General features: G+C 31.7%; 1 protein-coding gene across 1 annotated transcript; it reads left to right on the top strand.

The window, feature by feature from the left end:
- Positions 1–8,053: 8,053 nt before the first annotated feature.
- LOC148619930 (sterol 26-hydroxylase, mitochondrial-like) lies at positions 8,054–22,043 on the top strand. Its single transcript, XM_088580380.1, has 10 exons — positions 8,054–8,183; positions 9,938–10,143; positions 12,819–13,044; positions 13,583–13,761; positions 14,311–14,500; positions 16,239–16,422; positions 17,810–17,976; positions 20,346–20,427; positions 20,821–21,036; positions 21,716–22,043. The coding sequence occupies exons 1-10, from the start codon at positions 8,101–8,103 to the stop codon at positions 21,830–21,832; spliced, it is 1,650 nt and encodes a 549-aa protein (XP_088436506.1). The 5' UTR covers positions 8,054–8,100; the 3' UTR covers positions 21,833–22,043.
- Positions 22,044–22,675: the final 632 nt, after the last annotated feature.

The following is a 22,675-nucleotide window of genomic DNA, read 5'->3' as shown; positions in this document are numbered from 1 at the left end:
TATATTTGCCTTGATATATAACAAAAGAAATTAGAATAGAGAACAAAATTTTAAGAGTAAAACGGCTAGAATTCATTAGGATATTTATTTAATACAAACATACACTATTCGATTATTCAATAGTTTGCTTTAATAACCAATGTTTATACAAATATGGTTAATAAATTTCTTTGAAATATTAAATTTTACAGCAAAATATAAAACTGCCATTACTTTGATGTTTTAATTGTTTACATTTGTACATTTATACTGTAATTTTGGTTCCTTTTGTGTTTTTCTGATTTATTTGCATGGTTGTTGACCCGAAAATACCAAAAGAAAATATCAATTTAAACACACATCCACACATACACTGAAATCATTAATAATATTGTGTTCGCCTTTTCGCCAACGTCCCTTTCAAATTGTCAAGCGTGGGAACAGAAAACTATCACGTGAAAGGGTTGTGCGATAGATAATGATAGTTTTCATATTATCCACTGGAACTGTTCACACTTTCATTTATACTACACACATATCATGTATATATCTTTTGTTCGTTTATAACAAGTTCACCATTCATAAATTGGTAAATTGCTGCAGCCATAAATACATCCGCTTTTATTTCATCATCCCTGGTGACAATATGCATCAGATTGAAATTAATTTTATTTTGATACACTTTTAGAACTGTCTGTAGTGCAGATAATAAGTAAAAAGACTCAATGATAATGTGCAAGGATCTAACATGTGGAGGAAGAATACATTTTATTATACATGTACATAAAAATGGAATCTGATGGAACAATATTTGCACTTGTGTTTGTTGATATTTGTTCCTTGATTTTCCATACGTGGAGTTTGACAGTAATTTGCCGATATAAAGATATTCGAAAAAAAAAGGTTCCTTGGCCTTGTGCTTAATCTTAGTATAAGTGACGCGGCTTTGAGTATTGAAGTAATTGTATTTGGTATATTGATTAACTGTGGAATACATCAATGTGTATTTTATCATATAGTGACCGCAACGTTTATTTTTCCTCTTTTTCAGACTTTCCAAATTTGTTCATATCAATTAAATGCAACGTTCGTTAAGAAGAAACGACTTTTTTGCATTTTGTCAATTTCAGTAGCTGTGTTCGTTCTACTCCAATTACTTGCAACCATTTTGTATTTTGTGTTCATTGATTTTCCATTAAATGTATTAGACCCAGAATGTGGAATGAGTCTTATTTTTTATTGTTGTTATGATATTCCAATTGTTGTTTTATTAGTTTTGATATCTTTTTGCACAAGTGTGAATATTATTCGGATTAAAGGAAAGAGTAGAGACTATAGCGGACAAATGACTGAATTCCAAAAGCAGAAATCCAGAGAAAGACGGTCTCGTGAAAAGAGAAATATGGTAACATTTATTATGATCATCTTTGTTACACTACTTGTGTACCTTCCGGTAGAAATATTCGCGTTTCTGTATCAAATTGGGGTGTTCTGGAGTATAGTATTTGAGCAGTCGTTGTATTTTTTAATCCTCTACTAGATCCCGTAATATATCTTATCAGAATGAAAGTTTTTCGTAACAAGTTGTTCGAATCTTTAACCACTATCCTGCATACAAACCAAATACATCCGGTAGGAAACAACGAACAAGAGCCATCCTCGTCATTTAGGAATGTACATTGCCCTATAAGAAGTGGGCCAGCGTTAGATAGTAATGGCGTTTTCCGTTCCCATATGTCAGAACGATATTAACACGAGAAACTGACACACCATCTAATGGTAACATAGTTCAGGATTTAATTTGATTAAACAATAGTTTGGTGTTGAGTGTTGAGTATTAATCAAACAAACAAAACAATAAAGGTGTTGAAATTCTCATGAACTTCTAGCTTGTGAGTTTAGAAAAGACTCTCCGAAAATTAATATCATTATCTCAGTATAAACTCTGCATATAAATGAAAATATTGCTTACTTCACTATGGCCTATGTTTAAATCTCTTTAAAAAAGGTCTTAAAAGGTCTAAATTTCTTTTCAGATATCAATCATTCGTTGAAAAATACTTACTTAGCTTCTTCTAAAACAACGAGTAATGATTGTTTGTTTGTTTTTTTGTTTGTTTTTTTTTTTTGGAAATTGTTCGTCTTTGTGCTGATGTGACCGCTGATTTATCAATTATGACAATAGCATACAAATGTTTTAATGGTTTAGCGCTGAAAAACCTAGAATTAAGCCACCATTTCATTTGAAGTGCCTTTACTAAGTCAGGACCATTGCGGTACCAGCTGCTCCAATGGTGTAATACTTATTTTGCCAGATTTATTTTGGACATGACTTGATTACGAAACGGGTGAGTGTTTGGTAATTAAGTTGTTACCCTTATTAGTCTGTTTGCATTTGCTTTGTTTTTTTAGTTCAGTTTTGTTTTGTTTGTTTGTTTGTTTGTTTATTTTGTTTTGTTTTGTTTTGTTTTGTTTTGTTTGTTTTGTATTGTTTTTTGGTTTTGTTTTGTCTGTTTGTTTGATTGATTGTTTGTTTATTTTGTTTTATTTTACATATCACGTTTACTCTGTCTTTATTTTATTTACATGATTTTATTAATCAGATAATTAATTTTAAAGTACAATTCGAAAATTCTGTTACAAAACGTTTTATTAACATTGTGTTTAGAAATTCTTTTGCATCTCATGAAATTTAGTAAAGAGATATTAATTGTGCACAAATGTACGGTTTTCTTTGGTACCAATTTCGCGGAAGAAAAAAAAGCTCAATATCGTATAAAAAAACTTTTTTCATCAAAACATGCCTTTTTACATATATGACTATTTCAACAAAGCAAATTAACACAATTTTCTATCATAAAAAGTCTTGTTTATACGTAATTGTATGTGTTTTGTCTTATGTCTAGTATGTATTAAATCTTTTGTTAAAACTTGAATGGTGGAATTTATTATGATCGCAACAATTCCAAGTATAGAAAAGAACTGGCTGTTTTGTGGACAATTTGCAATTTGTACAACTTGTAACATGTACAAAATTTATGTACATCTTGCTCTTGCAATTTGTATGACACGAGAATGCATGTACAAAAGTAATTGTTCAGTTTGCAAAAATATTGCTTTCACTGGTCGGGTCATTCCTCCTCGTAGAATTAATCTGGGGCTGTAACGTGGTACACGATGTACGGGACAGCTTATCTACGTGTTGTTATGTAGGATAGAGGATCAAACTAGCGATACATGTCCCAACAAATCAATATTACACAAGCCTCAAACACAATGAAATTCAATAATGTGCCATACAAATATAACAGTATGTTGTTGACTACTCTTGTGAACCCCAGTCAACCACATTATGCATAAACCCAGTGGTGTAAATTACAAAAAAACTACCAACTGAATATGTTGTAATATATGTATGCTGTTAAGGTGTTCATGAAGATATCCTTTTTGAACGGCACTATATTCAACGAGTTAATGATAGATAGATCGAGATCCAAAATAGATATTCATTCAAGATGTACTTATGACCATTTGAGGAAAAAATAGAAGCGAAAATGTCAAATAACATAAAAACAATTTAACAATTTATGCATTATACAAGGTGCTGAACAGTACACAGATATGTAAAAAAACAACATTTTTGATATTTGGGCATGACAACATATTTTTGGGAAAACAAAAAAATACCTGCTGTTTCAATTTAATGCCATGCTAACCGTAGAATGGCATGTTCAGTGAAAAAGACAATGGCATACAGAGACCATTTTCGGTAATATTAAAACGCTTATTAGTTTCCCTCACTTTTATAGCAAAAACAAAATATAAAATGCAGATATGATGCTGCTACTTGTCTTGTCGGATATTTAACTCACTCTTTACATCACTATGATCGATATCATAAAACAGAAAAAAAAATACAATCAGATCACGTGGTTTATCAGATTTCAGGTCAAGGTTCATGCACCTTCTCTGATTTCAAAGTAAGAGCTTAGCACTTTCGGATGTTGAAACATGTATCACATTTGTTGTTGTATGAATATGAGTTAGGCATAAATAGCACTTCTACAATTTTTCTTAGGATTGTATAATTATTGAAAAATGGTCGATAGTTGAAAGGGTCAAGATATGAAAGATATAAAACGGTAGTCCATTTTTTTTTAAAATGATTCAGTGCAACGGCTCTAGATACTGTAAATAATTCTTTCTTTTCTTTGTTTTTGAATTGCATATTTTAATTTTAAATCAATCTAAAGGCTATGTTCACTTTGAATTCACTTTCCAGACCCATTTCTGTGGATTTTCCTGATACCTTTTCCGGTTTGACTAAAACGTCTATCGTTAGGTTGCACCATACAGATGGGATTGAGATGCACTGTTTCGTACACAAAACTGACCCGGTCTGATGTTGTAAAACTTACATATAAAAGGTGAAACTTATTGGAAATATTGATTGTAGGTAATAGAGCATTCGTACACGAATAAATGCAATACTTATGGAGGTAAAGAGGTGTACAAATGCATGCTTTAAGCTATCCCGAAAGATTCAGGTCCTCACCGGATTCCCTGCACCAACAGGCTCTTTTTCAAAGATGCAAAATTTCCCTCGCACTTTGAGAACTACAATCATGATCAAATGAGCAGAAATATATTTTATTATTTTTTTGCAATAATACCCTCCCTACTTTTTCTGGCAGTTTAAAAGTGCCTGATAATTTAGAAAAACCTGTTTTTTTACGATTAATTTTGGGAAAGCACCCATAATTGGTTATGAAAACTGATTCATATTTTATTATGTTTCCATGGCTACAGATTTTCATGACAAAATGCACCTCCATAATGTAAGGTTTTGAAAAATATATACGTTTTACAGGACGGAAAAAAAATTGGATTTCTCTATTTAAGTGTCTCAATGCAGCTTTATTTCCATAAAAAATTGTCATAATGTTATCTGCAGTGACCTATCGTTATAGTGGAACCTTAGCACACATGCAATGCTTGGTAAAATATATAAATATTATAATGTACTTATAACGTATAAAGTTAACTTTAAGGCGTTCATGATATATTGTCTAATCATAAATTATATTGAATAAGGTAACGTTTATTGAACAAAACGATTTTGTTGATTTAAAAAAAAAACAAAAAACAAAATTTCTAAAGCCTATGTGAAATTTTTGCGGTTTATGAGGTCCATCAGAAAGTGCGTTCATGATGCAAATAGAAATAGGAGCTTGATGTCCATGTCGCAAAAAAAAGTAAAGTAAATGTTTTATCAAAGAGTTATCAAAGGAACCAAGATTCTAGCAGAATCATATCAAACATTCGGATGTACAAAGTTAGGTGCAATCAATATATATTTAAGAATCTAGCAGTCGGTTTTGGAAATAGCGATACCTGCATTGTGGATCATCGCCACTCCCAGCTGTGTGAGATGTAAACATGCAAAATATTCTTAGAAGTATAGACATATGTATAAATTGTGAACGAATTCAATGTTTAAAATTGTTATAAATAACACATTTATGGATATTCTTGCTTTATTTAAAATTTTAAAGGGAAACACTCATTTCTAAGTACATATAATTGATCCCAGTTTCACAAAATAACATAATTCTGTAAGTTGTATGGGTGCAAACACATAACATTTCAATTATGGTCTGATATTAATGTTAAAATTGCCAAAATATGCATCATATGTGCAGTAGTATCACATGAGTAGTCCATGGGCTGGGAGGGTCCACCGTGCAACCCCCCCCCCCAACTCATCAACTTCATGGTGATTTTAAGGTACCTTTATACCTCCTCCCATCAATTTGTCGCCAAAGAATATTCTCGGATTCTTATTCGTAGCCTATATTTGTATCCTACTTGGTCAAAAAGCCAAGATTCAATTGCTTGACTGCTTTAGCCTTTTTTGAGATAGAATGAACAAACTAAACAAATTTAGGTATCATTGTAAAGTTCAATGTCTCAACTTTACAATGGTACCAAAAAAGTTGCAGTAACACTTAGGGTGTTGCGGTAAAATGAAAAAAAAATGTATTTTTCAATGTCAAAACCCTAGAGTATTTATGCTTCAGTAAAAAAATGGCTTACTAGGCATTTTCTGTTAAGTATTATCACAATTTATACGATTTTTCGGTCAAAAGTCACATAAATTCGACAGTATTAGTTATTGCTCCACTAAAACGTCTCAAATTTGGCATCATTCGATAGATTAAATAATTTTCTACATAAATAATCCACGAAAAACTAATTTTCAGGGAGGGAATTTCAAAAAATGTTAAAAATACTACCCCTACCCCTGGTCTCAGTATCAAACAGAATTCTCATTCACAGCATACTAGTATTGCAGAACTCATATTTTAGGCATTCACGATTAAGACAATGATTACCTAACATATCTGATCAATTCAGGCGCTTAGACGTTTCTTTTGGGTTGACATTACTATAAGATCGGAAAATGGGAAAATTTCAGAATTTTAGAATTTTCTACTATATCATACGATATTGTCCTTTTTACAGAATACCGTAGTTTAACAAGCTTTTGTGTGATACGGTTTATTAATATCATGTCTTAGCTTCACAATTAGCTTAAGTAATAAATACTGGAACTTTTCCAAGTCAAGTTAGGAAATTTCCACTCCTACCCATGATAAAACAATGTTTCAACACGAACTAAAATGTTCATTTTTGTCATATTAACGGTATACAGTGTTGGGTACTATTCTTTTAAATATCGATGTATTCAACATTTCTTCTCATTTCATGCGCTATTTTTCAGTTTTAATGTGACAATAATGAGTTTTTCATAAAAAGGGGATTTTCGAAATTTCATATTTTCTTCAATTTCACCTATAATTGGCAATTTCTTTAAAATACCGTACTTCAAGCAAGCTTTTATATATTCAAAACATTTATAACATTTATATAGTGTCTTAGCTTTCTAACGAGCCCAAGTAATTAATATTTGAACTTTTCCAAGTCCTATTAGGTGAACAATTGCTACCCCACCAATGAAAAGCATACCTAAAAGGGTACCTGAAAATCATATTTTGGTTGATGATTGGGGGGTGTACGGGGGGTTACCTCAGCCCACATTCTATAATGAGCTTCAATAATGGTCCAAAATCATTGTTTAAAACATTAAAAATGGCAATGGTAGTATCCAGTTGGTGGTTGCGACACTCAAATTTCAGTGCAAAATCTTCAAAATGAAATATTATTGCAAAGCCTTTGCGTGCGAACACTTTGAATATACCCATTAGTCTTATACTATTGAACAACACTTCAAAAGTGTCAATATAAGTACTTTATTGATGGCTGTGATACATATATTTCAAACCAAATTCTTTAAAAAATTATATATTTTTGCTAATTGAATGACAGTAAACACTTGAAATTCCCTTAATGGTATGATATTATTTTTTTGTAAATGTAAAAAAATGTCAAAATTTTCATCAGATGTGCGGTTGCGACACCATTATTTCAGTCCAATTTCTCAAAAATGTATATTTCTGCAAATTGTATGGGTGCGAATAGTTTTAATTTCATTAGTTGTCCACAGTTTTTGATTAGAATATCAAAAATGGTAAGTATACTTTTGGTGGTTGGGACACTAATCATATATTTCTGCCAACTGAAAGGGAACCAATATTTTCAACTTCAAAAACTGGTCTTATTTTTATTGCTCAATATGTTTAATATGTCAATTTAAAAATCATTCTAGTATATGTGACACAAAATTATTTCAGTCCAAACTTTCAAAATGAGATATGTTTAGAAATCGTATAAAAATTATTCCCTGGCCCCGTCCCCCATTGCTCCATTCATATATCCCATTCCCCAAGCCCCCATACCCCATTCTCTATGCCCCACTACCCCTTCCACATTTCCTGTTGTCTCTTCTATATTGCCCCTTCCCAAATTCCACATTGCCCAATTCCCGTTCTCTATTGCGTCTTTCCCCAAGCCCCATTGCCCTATACCCTATAAAATGGGAAGTCATATTTTAGCTTTTATGAGTTACATTAATTGCAGCAAGCAAATAATCGTTTTAACTTTATCGACTGTAGTGAAGATTGAAGGGTTGATCTTTAGGATAATAACCTTACAACGTTAATGATCATGTGTGTGAATTGGGTCAAGGATGACATATCAAATTTATCAGACGTCAAGGTGTCCATGTTCACATATTGTTCAAGGTAAGTTGACAATTAGCAATTGCATAGAATTAAAAACAAATCTTTTTGATTTTTACATGTACATTAATGTGAAAACATTTTTACGACAAGAAAGTGACGCAAACTAACTTACAAACTGAATAGAATGAAAGATCACTAAAGCATTTATTTATTTTTGCTGTTGAGGCACTTTTGATGTTGTCTTAAATGTTGTTTGTACACAAGATACCATGAGAGATAATGTCATTGTTGTCAAGGTTTTCATAACGATTAGATTATGCAACTCAATCTCAATTGATATATGAAGTATGGCTTTATTTGTAAACATCAAGTGACACATAAATGTCTAATTATGAACACACACGGTTGTATAACCCTGTTACGATTATATAACACGGATAAACATAATACAAAAGAGTTTTCTTTTAAAGTTGTACGTCGTAATATTTAGTCTTCTTCCAGAATTTAAATTACACGTTGTGTTTAAAATAATCTGGGTTGTTTTTGTTTTGTTTTGTTTGGTTGGATTTTTTTTTTTTTTTTTTTTTTGCAAACATTTTATTTCTAAATAACCGGGAAATATATATATTTTCATTTTCTTGTTTCTTTTACTTCGTTTATAGATGACTTTTATACTCTATACAATTGCCAAAACACGAATATAATTTTATCCTAAAATAGACACCAAGGATAATTGATTTCACAAAAGATACTTATTTATTTCTTGCAATAATGTAAAATGAAATACATTGATGACAGTTTCAGTTCTCAAATTTATTACATATTGATTTTTAATCATTTCCTTATTGGCTAACAAGCGTATCATTTTTCCTAAACCGATTCAACAATTTTTCAATTTCTTTCGGAAAATTATATTGATAAATTTCAAATTTCGCTTGTACAGTGTGAAAACTTTAATACATGTACTTAATTTGCAATATCATGACCTAAACTGTTTCATGCTACAATATAACATCACCTTCTAATATCACGGCTGTCTCAAAGAGTAATCAAGGAAACCAAGGTTATAGCAGTAATCGAAATAATGTAATCCAGGGACAAATACATTTGTTGTACTAGACATGGAAAGCAGACATACACAGCAAAGACCATAAAGTAACTAAAATCATACATAAAAAGTAACAAAAGTAAATGAGCAACTCGGACTCCATTAAACACTTGGAGGATGGACCAGGTGCACCGATAGGGTAAGCGTCCTCTGCTTTTCTAAAAACACCCACCGAGTTGTTCATAAAAAAGTCAAGTCCGGGGTAAACGAAAGAGGAAAAGAAAACTATGATACGTTAAACAAATCCGTTTTCATGGCGCAGATGGACACACCGTTATTAGCGTTTTTCAACCATACCTCTTTCAGATTTTCTTTTATTTAAATAGAAATTCATTGAACACGATTGAAAAAGACAGAAGAAATGAAAAGTTGGTTTTTTTTGCCAAATACTAATATTCAGTGGCATTAATGAGGCCCTTGAAAAAACTTTTTTATGAACCGTCTTTGTTCTATGAAAATTATAAAGTCTGGTTACTATCTTGGGTAGAAGTCAAAATCAGGTTAAATTTACAAGAATTCAACATTGGTTCCGATAAACACCTTCTGAAAGGATTATGGATACTATATCAAGTTTGAAGTATCTTTTTATATCTATAGATGAACAAACGCATGTTCATTATTAAACGATATGTGTTTAACTTTTGCAAATTAGATTGATTTGTAGCTTATGTTAAACCAAATTGGGCTTTTTTGTTATGTAATCCAGAACAAAGATGGCACTTGGTAGAAATAATCAGTTTCTCCTTAGACTGTTACGGTCCACAGCTCTGCAACATAGTTTCCATCTATCTTCTACTACATACCAAGAACCATTCAACAAACAGAAAATATACTCATTTAGCGAAATACCGGGACCAACGGGACTTTTCAACATCCCCTATCTTGGCGCAGCACTCCATTTTAAACCTTTTAGTAAGTAAAGAGTATAGTTTGGAACATTTAAGGAAGATATGACACAAACAATTATTTTTTTCCATTTTTGGTTTATTTGATTTATTACACCTAATATATATATTTAAAGAACACGACGATGACCCTAGCCATACGAATTTTTTTTAGCCATGTGGTCACATGACCGTGCTACGTCATTGGTTCTCAATTCATAGATCGAGTGGTTGAAATGCGTGGGGCTTCTGCACTTTACATGTGATTTCTACAAATGAGATTGAAAGTTTTGATTGAAAGCTTTGATTTACCAGCGAATATATACTTACTGTTGTATCAATTTGAACAACTTCGAGAAAATGATAAACAATAACAGAAATATTTAACTTTTACATATATGAAGACTAGACTCCACAGAGTAACGACACCACTTCTTTTTGAAGATTACATAGAAATATTTCATTATGTTCTGTCATGTTCGATTGAACTTTTTACATAAAGTAAATTAAATTAACATTCTAAGATTTAAACTGATCCGATCTCGATCTTCAATGAAAATATTAATTTCACCCCTTTTTACTGAACGTTACTCCTGACAAGTGTACCAGTGTCCCGCAGGTACCGCTATAGGATAATACGAACATGTTTATTTTTATAGGTTGTTGATAATTCTATTTGAGAACCCATAAAGGTTTCGTACTGAAGCTTCCTCGTACGTGTTCCAAATCAGTTTTTCTAAAATTAAATATGACAAAAATATTGTTCATACCAGAAAAGCTCCCTTAAACTCGCCTAGCGTCGCCCATTATGAATTGTGTATTGTGTCAAATTCTCCATGTAAATTGTCTTATTTCAAAATTCGCAAGACAAAAGAAATGTAATTTTATTTCAATTCTTGAAGTCATACACCTGCGTCGAAACTTGTGTCACAAGGCCCCGAACCATGTGAAGATAAAAGTAGCCGCCCACGCTTTCTATTGGCTATAATTAAGTCTACCAGGATTGTTAATTGATATAACCCAGCGGCAAAGAAAGAACAATACAGAGTGTCACTGTTTTATTTGTACCCTCCTGTACCAGTCCTAAAAAAGAGTGTGCAAAGTAATTGTGTTTTCGCCACGCGAGGATGTATGCCTAACGAAAATGAAAAGTTGACAGAAAACGAGAAGAACTTTGGTCTTCTTATCGGACTCATACACAGATCATTGGACCACTCTGCATTATATATACAAGCTATTTTTGAAGATTTGTAAATTTTGTTTTTCGGGCACGTGTATACATTTTCAATGCACCCAAATGGAGTTCGAGGACCAATGGCGTAGCACTTCCATACATGGTAAGTGGGTGTTACATCCAGTTTTCATTTATGCATATTAATTAGGTCGTCGTGATAACACAAATAAATCATTCTAACTTTATTTAGCGCTAACCTGATGAGCAAAATATTTGTTATACTCGTATTTACACATACTCTAGTTATATTAATGTCTAAAAAATGAAATGTGTGTGTCATGTCTCCTTTAAGACGGAATATGAACCAATATTAATGCATATTGGTTTGATCTGAATGTAAAACATATGACATGTACATATACAATGTACATCTTTTTAAAAAAAAAAAAACATTATTTGATACGGATTCAGTTCATTATAGGCCTATATAATAGGCTTTAGCATGCGTTGGAAACAGTAACATGTGATGTCCATTTCTACTTTGAGCCAATAAAAATCGGTATAAAATACATTTAATTCTTGAAAACACAATCGATTGATTATTTAAATTACGCGAATGAAGATGTTAGATAAGTGTGAAGGCTTTACGTTCTTTCAGCTTTGCTACATAAATATTTTATTCAAAAAACACGAAAACGAACACGTATAAATGATTTAGATACGATATAGTCTTCTGACCTAATATACTACACCATGGCTGAAAAACACTTTTAACGTATACAATTACATTTATAAGGAAGTTTGTCTACAACAGAATATTGTATCATTTAAGGAGGTAGACCTAGGGTAAGGGGCACAACTCTTACAAATCATTTGAACGTTTGTATGCACCATTTTACATCAATCTCATGTAAGTAACTTGACCTGATTTCATTCTGTTTCAAAGGAAAGCTTGAAAGGCTTTGGGGAAATTAGATATAATAAGAAAATACCACTGATTTTAAAAGTTATGTCCCTTACCTTAGGTCTAACTCCTTCAGACTGGTTATGTTTATTGCCGAATAGGAAAATGAGATAGTACTTAAAGGGTTACCTCACATCTTCTTTAAAATTAATTTGGGTCGTTTAAAACATTTGAAATATTCGGGTTTTTTTTTATAAAAGAAGCAAAATATATAACTTTCAAGAAATTGTAACAACATGTTTCATAGGAATGTTTTCAATGAATAAATAGTAGCTTCAGCAACAAAACGTTTGATCACTAAGATGCTTTGATACCAGAATGTCACAAAATTAAACGGTTTGATATGTTATTACCCTTACGTTTTGTGTGTCTCCCTTGAGTGATTATTATTTTTATTAATTTTTTTTTCATATGGTAGCTGGCCTGGTTGTTAATAGAATAGTTACATAATTTATATATATATATATATATATATATATATATATATATATATATATATATATATATATATATATATATATATATATATATATATATATATATATATATGATGTATATTTTGCAGCTAAATTTACGATACAGGAGCTTCCTAACCTTTTAAACTGTATGAGAGAAAGATATGGAGATATCCATACTCTTAAATTTGGAAAATCCACGACTGTTTTCCTACATCATCCCGACTATGTCAAAGCACTTTTGCAACAACCGTACAAATTATTCATTCGGCCACCCTTACATCTTTTGGAGATTTTTCATGAGCGGAACGAAGCACCCAAAACACTGACAATACTGTAAGTACAAATGAATTTAATTAAATATTATTTAAAAATTGAATGCAAACCGCGAATCATATTTTCATAAAAGCGCACAACTGTAAAAATTATCCATGCAGCCACTTCATATAGAAACTTTATGAAATTGAAAATTTGATGATGAACAATGCGTTCAGAGAACAGGGATGTCTTATACATTAGATAAAGATTTCTTTTTATTTTGTTTAGCTTGCTTCTCTGACATAGCCTTTAGTCTTAATATGATAAAACAGTGGGAATTTTTTTTCGAGTAAAATGCATGATCCGTTTCAAGGGTCTGCTCTATTAAACACCTATGTATTATAATAGAGTCGTTCGACCAAATCTCTGATTCGTGGATTCTTAAATTCTTCGTTTGACATTTCCTGCTGTAAAAATAACAGAAAATATGTATTTCGTCAGGAGTTTTATGTCGTGGTTTGAGTCAAGCACGAAATCCATGAAAATTTGTGTCATAATGTACGGCCGATCATTAAAAAAATACTAAAATGCATCTTTTTTTTACTATTTTGATAAGGAAAGGAGATGACTGGGTTGCACTCAGAAAACCAGCTCAAGAAAAAATGCTCCGCCCCGCAGTTGTGGCTAGCTACGTTCCCCTGATAGTGGGTGTTACCAATGATTTTATTAATCGGCTTCGTCGAAAAGGCAAAACCGACGATTTGCTCCCTGAACTAATGAACTACACAACAGAAAGTAATAAAAAAACCGCATTTACATCAGCTTTCCACATAATGCAATTGTTTGATACACTGTACATACAAAAAGCATTTTTGAAGCAATTTATATTATATTCTCATATATCTACCAAAAACGTTTTAAATCAAAAACAAAGAGTAATCAAGGGAACTATGATTTTAGCGGAAATCCAAACAAGGATATCCAGGAACAAATACAAGACACGGAAAACATAAACACACAAAAAAAAACATAAAATAACCAAAATAATACGTACAAAGCAACAAAAGTCAAAGAACAACTGGGACTCCACTAAAACTTGGAAGCATGGACCAGGTGCACCAGTAAGCTAATTAATAATTGTTGTTTGTGTGTGTGTGTGTGTGTGTGTGTTTTGTTTGTTTGTTTTGGTTTGTTTGTTAATTAGTTTTTTACACTGATATTTCGACATTATGACACACACTTCTTATACATGGTTAAAGATTATATAGATTGGTAGTTGTTTTTGGCATTTCTAATTTTAAAGAAAAAACGAAATATAATAAGAAATCACCATCTACTTTACAGGTGTTTGTATGTTGTGTTTCAACAAGAGATATGGTTGTCTTGATGATGGTCCTCCAGCTGAACTAATTGAACACATCAGAACTTTCTTTACTTGTCTTCAGGAATCGTTTTACTTGCCAGTCAAAACTTTTTTGTACTACAGAACAAAACTGTATCAGGATTTCGAAAGGGCGAGATTAAGCGTAAACAGGTATAACTTTGAAAGTAGACTTCTAATTTTGATGTATAGAATAGAAAGCAAATATTGCCGCAGCTACTCCCTAAAAACTTTATATTGAGCAGACGATCTTAACACTATTTTTCTGCTCTAGTTTTTAAGTTTTCTAACATGGAAGATCGATGGAAAAGGAAAATTATTGACCAAACTTTACGACAAACGTGATGGCTTTTCATTCAGGATTGTCAACTTTCCCTTCATCTATGGCAACATTCCTTTAGCACCTGTGTATGGAGTTTTCATATCCAAACTTTATTTAACTTTACGTTATGCCAGAGCTTTACGTAACTAGGCAGACGTTTTTGTTTCGTTCTAGGAATCTTAGATTTGGGCTTCTGGAACAGGGTTACGTTGTTAAAAGATTGAAGTCTTCACTACAGAAGTTTTATGGTCGCCATCATTAACTCGTGGATCGTTATGTTGTAACCATCTGTACCATGAAAACTGATTTGTTCATCGTGCAAAAGTTTTTCTTTTCTCTTTCGTCTACCCCGGAGTTGATTATGAGCAATTCGGTGGGTATTTCTAGAAAAGCAGAAGAGGACGCTTACTCTACTGGTGCATCTGGGCCATGCCCCCGTTTGTTTTTGTTTTTGTTTTTGTTTTTTTTTGTTTTGTTTTTTTGTTTTGTTTTTGTTTTTGTTTTTTTTTGTGGAGTCCGAGTTGCTCATTTACTTGTGTTACTTTGTATGTATTATTTTAGTTACTTAATGTTCTTTGTGTATGTCTGTTTTCCATGTTTAGTTTTTTGTCTCTGGATTTCCACTAGAACTTTGGTTCCCTCGATTACTCTTTGACTCTTCCGTTAGTTCTATTCATCATCGATTGTACAGTTTTAGCCAGTATGAACAACTCCATGAATTTTCATCCCATCAAATCTCCTAGCATGACGAAATTACATTTTTACTATCATTCCCCATATTCAGTTAAAATCCAGATTCAAAAACATCATACATCTTTGTTACTTTATTTTGGTTATTTCATGTGTGTGTGGTTCCATTGATTACTTTTTTTATTTTTAAAAAGTTAAAAAAACTAAAAACTAAAACCATGTTATTAGATTCTGTCCTTTAAAAACGACAGCGCTTTGTATCAATGGAAAAAAGGATTGTTTACATTAAACTATACTTAGAATGACATTTTCTGTACGTTTTTGCTTAATTTAAAACTATACATTTTTTTAAAGACAAACAAAAATTATGATTTTATTAAATGCAAAATATGACAAAATAAAATTCGATATTGAGTAGTTATTGACATAACTGTTGCACAATATATATATTGTTTCAATCAAATTATTAAATATAAATTAACGTATCTAGCCTATATATATATTTATACAAACATCATCGTCAATGAATACTTAGGTGCAAATTAGCATGTCAATCAGGAGTGACATTGAAAAGAAGTTTCTGAAACCTAGTTACGCATTTACGTTAGGTGCGAAATCAATGTTGTACTCTTTCATTTTGAAAAATCAGGAAAGTTTGTTGTTAAACATAAAAAGCATAAAATAGAAGAAAATTAACTGAAAGTGAACATAGGAAAGACGACAAGCAAGAACACAAGAAAATGAACGCTCCTTAGGGATTCTTGATGATTGCAAAATATGTTCTGTTCGTCTTCAGAATCATACAGCCGAAGGCTTTAAGGCCTTATCTTTTCCTTTTTGTAAGTGATATGTTATGTCAGATATTCTTTCCTTTTGCAGAATGGTAAAATTTGAGTTTAATGAACAAATAGAATTTTTACAACAACTAGAAAAGACCGGCAGTTTGGATGAGTACCTTGAAAAAGATCCTAATTTTATGTATTCGTTGATATCAGATCCTCGTATGGACGAAAATTCAATCAATAGTGTCGTGACGACATTGATTACAGCAGGTATCGACTCTGTGAGTATACTTAAGATTTTTATCGCAAGTGTCTTTAGTAGGAAAATATGTGTTGTAGAATTGCGTGTGTGTCAAAGCATAATGAAACTTTACACTCATAGAAGTCTATGTGTATACAACGCTATGGATTCATACAAAATAGAAAATGTAGAAGATACAGCTCATGAATAGTGTGAACTTTCGATTCAATCCATTTTACCAGTCACTATTTCGAATTATTCGTAGTTTCTACGTAGAAAGTCCTCATTCCCAATAGAAACATATTCCTTACCCGACCAGTGCACCTGGTCCGTGTTCCCAGTTTTAGTGAAATCTGATTTGCTCGCTTACTTTTGTTTCTTTGTATGTGTAATATTATTTGGTTTTCTTTGTTGTGTGTATCTGTTTTTCCTGTTTAGTCTTTATCCTTATATTATATTCTTTTGATTTCAGCTAGATTCATGGTTCCCTTGATTACTCTTTATTCAAAACAAAATTCAAATGACGTTTTCAGCGATATAATATTATATTTCCATTTAAATTTCAGCCAGTAAATATATGTGTATTTTTACATTTGTAATTAAAATGAATTAGTTGTGAATTAAATTGAAAAAAACACTTCCATGGTTACCCTTATCAAAGTTTTTGAAATGAGTCACGTCACAAACAGTAAAAATTGTCGCAGACATGAGTAATATTTTTCAAGTTCCACGGTGTTGGGATCCACATATTATACTTTCCAGTCTATTCAAAATCAAAAACCTATAAAAGTAGACCTAGGGTAAGGGACATAACTCATAAAATCAATAATATGTTTGTATCACATTCAATTTCACCAAAGCCTCTCAAGCTTTCGTTTGAAGCAGAATAAAATGAATCCAAGTTAATTAGATGCTTACATAAGACTGATGTAAAATGCTGAATACAAACATTCCAATGTTTTTTTAAGAGTTGTGTCCCTTACTCTAGGTCTACCACCTGAAACCGCGATTCCTGCATTCCAAGTATTATATATGTAATATATCATAGATATCAAGGTTTTCCCATTTACATAGACTGTAAGTGAAGGGTACATGTATATGTGAATATTTTCGTATAGAAGGATATCAAATCTGAAGTTATTTTATTGATTTAAAGAGGTAGACCTAGAATAAGGGACATAACTCATGAAGTATGTGATATTTTTGTATCATATTCAATTATACCAAAGCTTATCAAGCTCCCATTTGACACAGAATAAAATAAATCTAAGTTACTTTGATGCTTACATAAGATTGATGTAAAATGCTGAATACAAATCCAATGATTTTTAAGAGTTGTGTCTCTTACTCTATGTCTACCTCCTTAATGTTCAATTTGTTGTTGAACTCCACTATATATGGAATCTAAGTTGTGCTTCCTTTCCTAGACAGCAAACAGTCTCGTTTTTGCCCTCGCAGATCTTGCGTTACATCCAGACAAACAGGCTGCAGCATACGAGGAAATACGAAGTGTTCTTGGTGACAGTCCAGAATTGACGAAAGAGCATTTGTCAAAATTGTCGTATTTGAAAGCTTGTGTAAAAGAATCTCAGAGGTAAAAATGCTGATTACTAATATGCTATTGCGTAGCAATTGTGTCGTATAAAATAACATTAGCCTGTGAGTTACTTTATTTCTATGGACAAAAAACAAAAAATAGGTAACTTTGAATATAGAGTTTCGGGCTTAATATTTTTGTTAAAATAGAATAATCAAAAGTAAAATCGGTTTAATTAATTCCTTCTTTATATTGTTGTGGGTAAAATGTATTCCTAAGTTTTATTATTATTTCTTAAACCTAAACATGTCAGTCGCATAAATAAGGAGTTCAAACAATTAGAAAAGCAGTATGTTCTCCTTAGCGGTTATAATTCACTAATATGCGATGCACATTTCTTGAAATGTGTTTTCTCTAACGGTTTGACGTGAACAAAAATGAAGAAAATATTTATAGATGATTATATACACTTTAACCATGCATGCCAGGGAATAGATATATTTCTAAATATACGTTCAAAAATCCTTTTATTGAATATTGAATACATAATAAATTAAAAAAAGAACAGATATGGTGAAACGCAATATATTCAACAACTTATCATTATTATACAACACAGAAGATCACAAAAAGGCATTGCTCTTCAACTAGTGTATACAACCCTTGAAATAAGCTCTGAAATGCCCCGACAACAGAAGTTAAAAACCCCATCGTAACAGAAGGATAATTCTTCATCAACAAAAAAAAAACGAAAAAGTAATATAACGACACAAGGACACATAAGGGATAATATTATCCTGACTGTGGATAGTCGAATCAATCTGCAGTTAGGCTTAGTAAGCATTAACAGTCCGTTACCACGCCCTTTAATGTATGGTCAAACATAAACTAAATCAATTTACAAACGTACCATAAAATACACTCAATAATAAATCAAATTATATAACTGGAATACCTCAACAAACACCATAAAATAACATAACCACGTAAAGAACATTTACTGGAAGCTAGCTCAGACCACATCGAAGAATGACAATACCATCAGTCACCATCTTTAGAAATACTCGGTCATTACAATCGACTAGATTTGGAGTTAATACGTCAAGTACTAAATATACAAGATTAAGGCAATAATGTTGTGCAATATTTAAGGAGGTAGACCTAGAGTAAAGGACACAACTCTCAAAAATCTTGGAACGTTTGTATTCAGCATTTTACATCAATCTTATGTAAGCATCCAATTAACTTGAATTTATTTTATTCTGCTTCAAATGAAAGCTTGAGAGGATTTGGTGAAATTGAATATAATACAAACATATCACTGATTTCATGAGTTGTGCCCCTTACCCTAGGTCTACCTCCTTAAAAATGTCTTTTTTCATGTGGGGATTCATTAAAAGTCGAATATATCTATATACGAATACAAGGTTCTAAGAATAGAAAATTAGTTGATACTAAAAATTTCTTTCTAAAACTTCTATCACATACCGTACCAACCCGCAACCTTTTAATCACCCTGAAAGTCGTCGAACCGCGGCATTAGATATTAAAAGAGATGATATGGCATATTGTACAGGTTCTGTCATGTCATGTTCCGTTAATTGTACATTTCAGGTAAGTATTGAGTAGGGGTGTGTTAAAGGGTGTGTGAAATAGGCCTTAGTGTGCGATATATGGTATGTAGAATAGGTGAATGAGTGTGATATGGGGTAAAATGAATATGATAAAAACAATCGCTTACATATAAAATACGTATGGCAAAACATATGTTTTATTTGAATTTATAACATATAGTGTTAGTATCACATATTCAACATTATTTGATCATACTGTAATTAATTTATGATTATTATATTTATGATTAGCAGGGCTTTTCTGTAATATTTATATCAGAATAAATTTATAAAATGAATACTATATTGGTCAGTCATCTTGTGGAGTACATAAATGTAATCGTTCAAAGCGTATTGTTGACACCATTTTTGTACATTGGACTAACCTTTTTATACGTTAGAACTTGTCATGGATTACCTTTACCCCAAAGTCGTCATAGTTTTGTTTTCAGAGCCAATATGTACAGCTCTTGGATGGTAAAAACTTCCCACTTAGACCACATAACATCCCCATTACCCATGTCCCCATCCAGATTCCAGATTCTCCTTAAAAAATCACCACCAACCCCCCCCCCCCCCCCATTGAATCCCCTTTGCATATCAGCATTTTCCCCATTCAAACCATATTCCCCTATTATATCCCAATTCCCCATTCCCCATTTCATTAATCCTCACCCCCTAATACAATAGAATGGGACGTTTTCCTATGCAAGTACTGTACATGTCTCGGTGTTCGTTTAACAAGATGGTGTATGGTGTCCCGTTTTCTTTCATAAAACAAATGTGTATTTGAAAAATTAATTTCGGTTTCAGACTTACTTTCCCAACCATGCTCGGAACGGGACGAATAACTGAGTTTGATATAGTTATTGGGGATTATCAAATACCGTCAGGGGTAAGAAAGTTAAAGATTCATTTTTAAACAAAAATGCTTCAAGATTTTAGTTGAAGGATCATTTACAGGTTAACTCTTGATATATTTGTTTTCATACTTTAGATAAAATGATGTCTCATCCTATTACTTTCTACTTTTTATTTTACGTCATAGTTCATTGTTTTATTGATTTTCCAGTGATTGTGGTTTCAGATGTATAAATATCTTTTTATATGTTTATGTGCTGAGTAATAATAAGTATGACATATGTCTCTATACTACTTTAAAATGTAATTTGAACATAAATCATTTTTCAATCAAACATAATAGTAAAACAGAAAACCATCAGCTGAAACTTATAAACCAGGTATACATGTACAGACCTACAACTAGCTTATGGTTCAATTTTTACAGACAGTCGTGATGTCAAATATGGTATCCATGTGTATGGACGAACGTTTTTTTCCACGTCCTGGTGATTATGCCCCGGAGAGATGGTTACGCACAACAAAAGATGATATTGCGAGAGGACAAGATTTTCCTTTTGTTATGTTACCATTTGGCTATGGGCCTAGAGGTTGTCTTGGGCAAAGGTTTGCAGAAATGGAAATGTACATTGTTTTGAGTAAGGTTAGTCTATTGAAAAAAAATGTATTGGTGATTAAGTACCATTCTGTGTAAGAATCTGGCAATGGCTGGAACATCATATTTCTTAATTTGGTCTTTTTTGCCTTAAATACATCTAGAAAACAGCTGAACAGCTATTTAAATTTATCCTGAAGTATCGGTGAGGTAGATATATTTTGACTGCTTATATAAGGAAAAAGTGCATTTTCCACAGTGCATTTCAACTAAATTTTACCTATCAGTATCTTAAAAAGGCAAACTTTTCAAACACTTTGACTGTAATTTCTTGAGGTTATGAGGTATAAATACTTGGATTATGCAATAAAATGTCTGTGTATGTTTTCTTCATGTGCCACACCTTATACACATTTTGCCTGATTATTAGACGGAGAAGTACTTAAATAGTTACTTGCTGCAATGCGTGGGTACATGTATTTTACATTTGATTTATCATCGGTAGTCAAATGATTCATCACGTAGAAAATATTTTATTCAAATTGAAATACGGTAAATTTTTCAATTGTCTGGCGTTCACTTAATGTAAATGATCTATCTCATTTGATGTATGTTTCACAGTATTATCTTTTTTAATTGATGTAATTGTATATACGAATCAAAAAGCGACACAATGTTGGAAGTTTTTTTTTAAGTTCATAATAAAATGATAAAATTCTTATTGCAGATTCTTCAGAACTTTGAAGTTAAACTGCCACCGGGAGTGACCGAAGTAAAAAGTATCTATAGAACATTTGCTTCCCCGGTTGAAAAAGTGGAGATGCATTTTATCGAACGAAAGTGAAACAACAGAAATGCATACAATCTGTATTACTTTTAAGCAACGATTTGCCTTTGAGACCATTAAAGTACCCAATAAAATGATAGTTGCTTGCCTAAGTAAATTTTAATATCTTTCCTGAAATGCCTTTTTGTAAGAATCAGGCATTGTTAGATTGATCTCGTGACTGTAATTTTGATATTTGTTTATATTGAAATAAAGAAATGATTTTCCATATCATTTTGTATAACTCCATCATCAACCACCATTTATTTACATTCGATTAAAATTGTCCAATAAATATAACGTCAAACTATATATATATATATATATATATATATATATATATATATATATATATATATATATATATATATTATATATATATATATATATATATATATATATATATATACACATATAGAAGACTTCTATGATTACAACATTCATTGTTAGGTCGGTTGTCGTTGTCATTGTGCATGATTCTAAGAGAATTTACCCACATACGATTAATATATGTAAATCTATGTGAAAACAATTTAAGCAAGATCATTCAATCAAACTTTTAATTGGGCAGTTTTGATATACTACACTTTTGGTGCTTGTTGGCCTTTTGTATGATGTTAATACAAATTCTTGGTCAGGTATATTGTATCATGGACATTTGTCATGTCTGTACTTCACTTCTTCGGCTAAGAATTGTCATGTCGTCTGCAAACATATAAAACAACTACCAATATTAGAACAAAGAAGCCATAATTGGATAATATAAAAATTTATTGATTATAACTCTATACTATTGTTTACACAGAAATGTTGTTATATATGAGTGTTTTGGCACACTTCCAGTTAGAAAAAATGATATAG

This window comes from Perna viridis, chromosome 4, assembly GCF_037379345.1.
Source record: "Perna viridis isolate PV_CMFRI_1.1 ecotype Kerala chromosome 4, ASM3737934v1, whole genome shotgun sequence".
In the NCBI taxonomy this organism is placed as follows: domain Eukaryota; kingdom Metazoa; phylum Mollusca; class Bivalvia; order Mytilida; family Mytilidae; genus Perna; species Perna viridis.
The sequence above is the reverse complement of the archived record's forward strand: the minus strand, read 5'-3'. Positions and strand labels throughout refer to the sequence as shown.

Bases quoted from the DNA above. Each gene is read 5' to 3' on its own strand.
- LOC148619930 (XM_088580380.1), top strand. From the start codon at position 8,101: ATGATCATGTGTGTGAATTGGGTCAAGGATGACATATCAAATTTATCA. The intron at 8,184-9,937 runs GTAAGTTGACAA...TATGTAATCCAG, and splicing joins ATGTTCACATATTGTTCAAG to AACAAAGATGGCACTTGGTA. The intron at 13,045-13,582 runs GTAAGTACAAAT...TATTTTGATAAG, and splicing joins CCCAAAACACTGACAATACT to GAAAGGAGATGACTGGGTTG.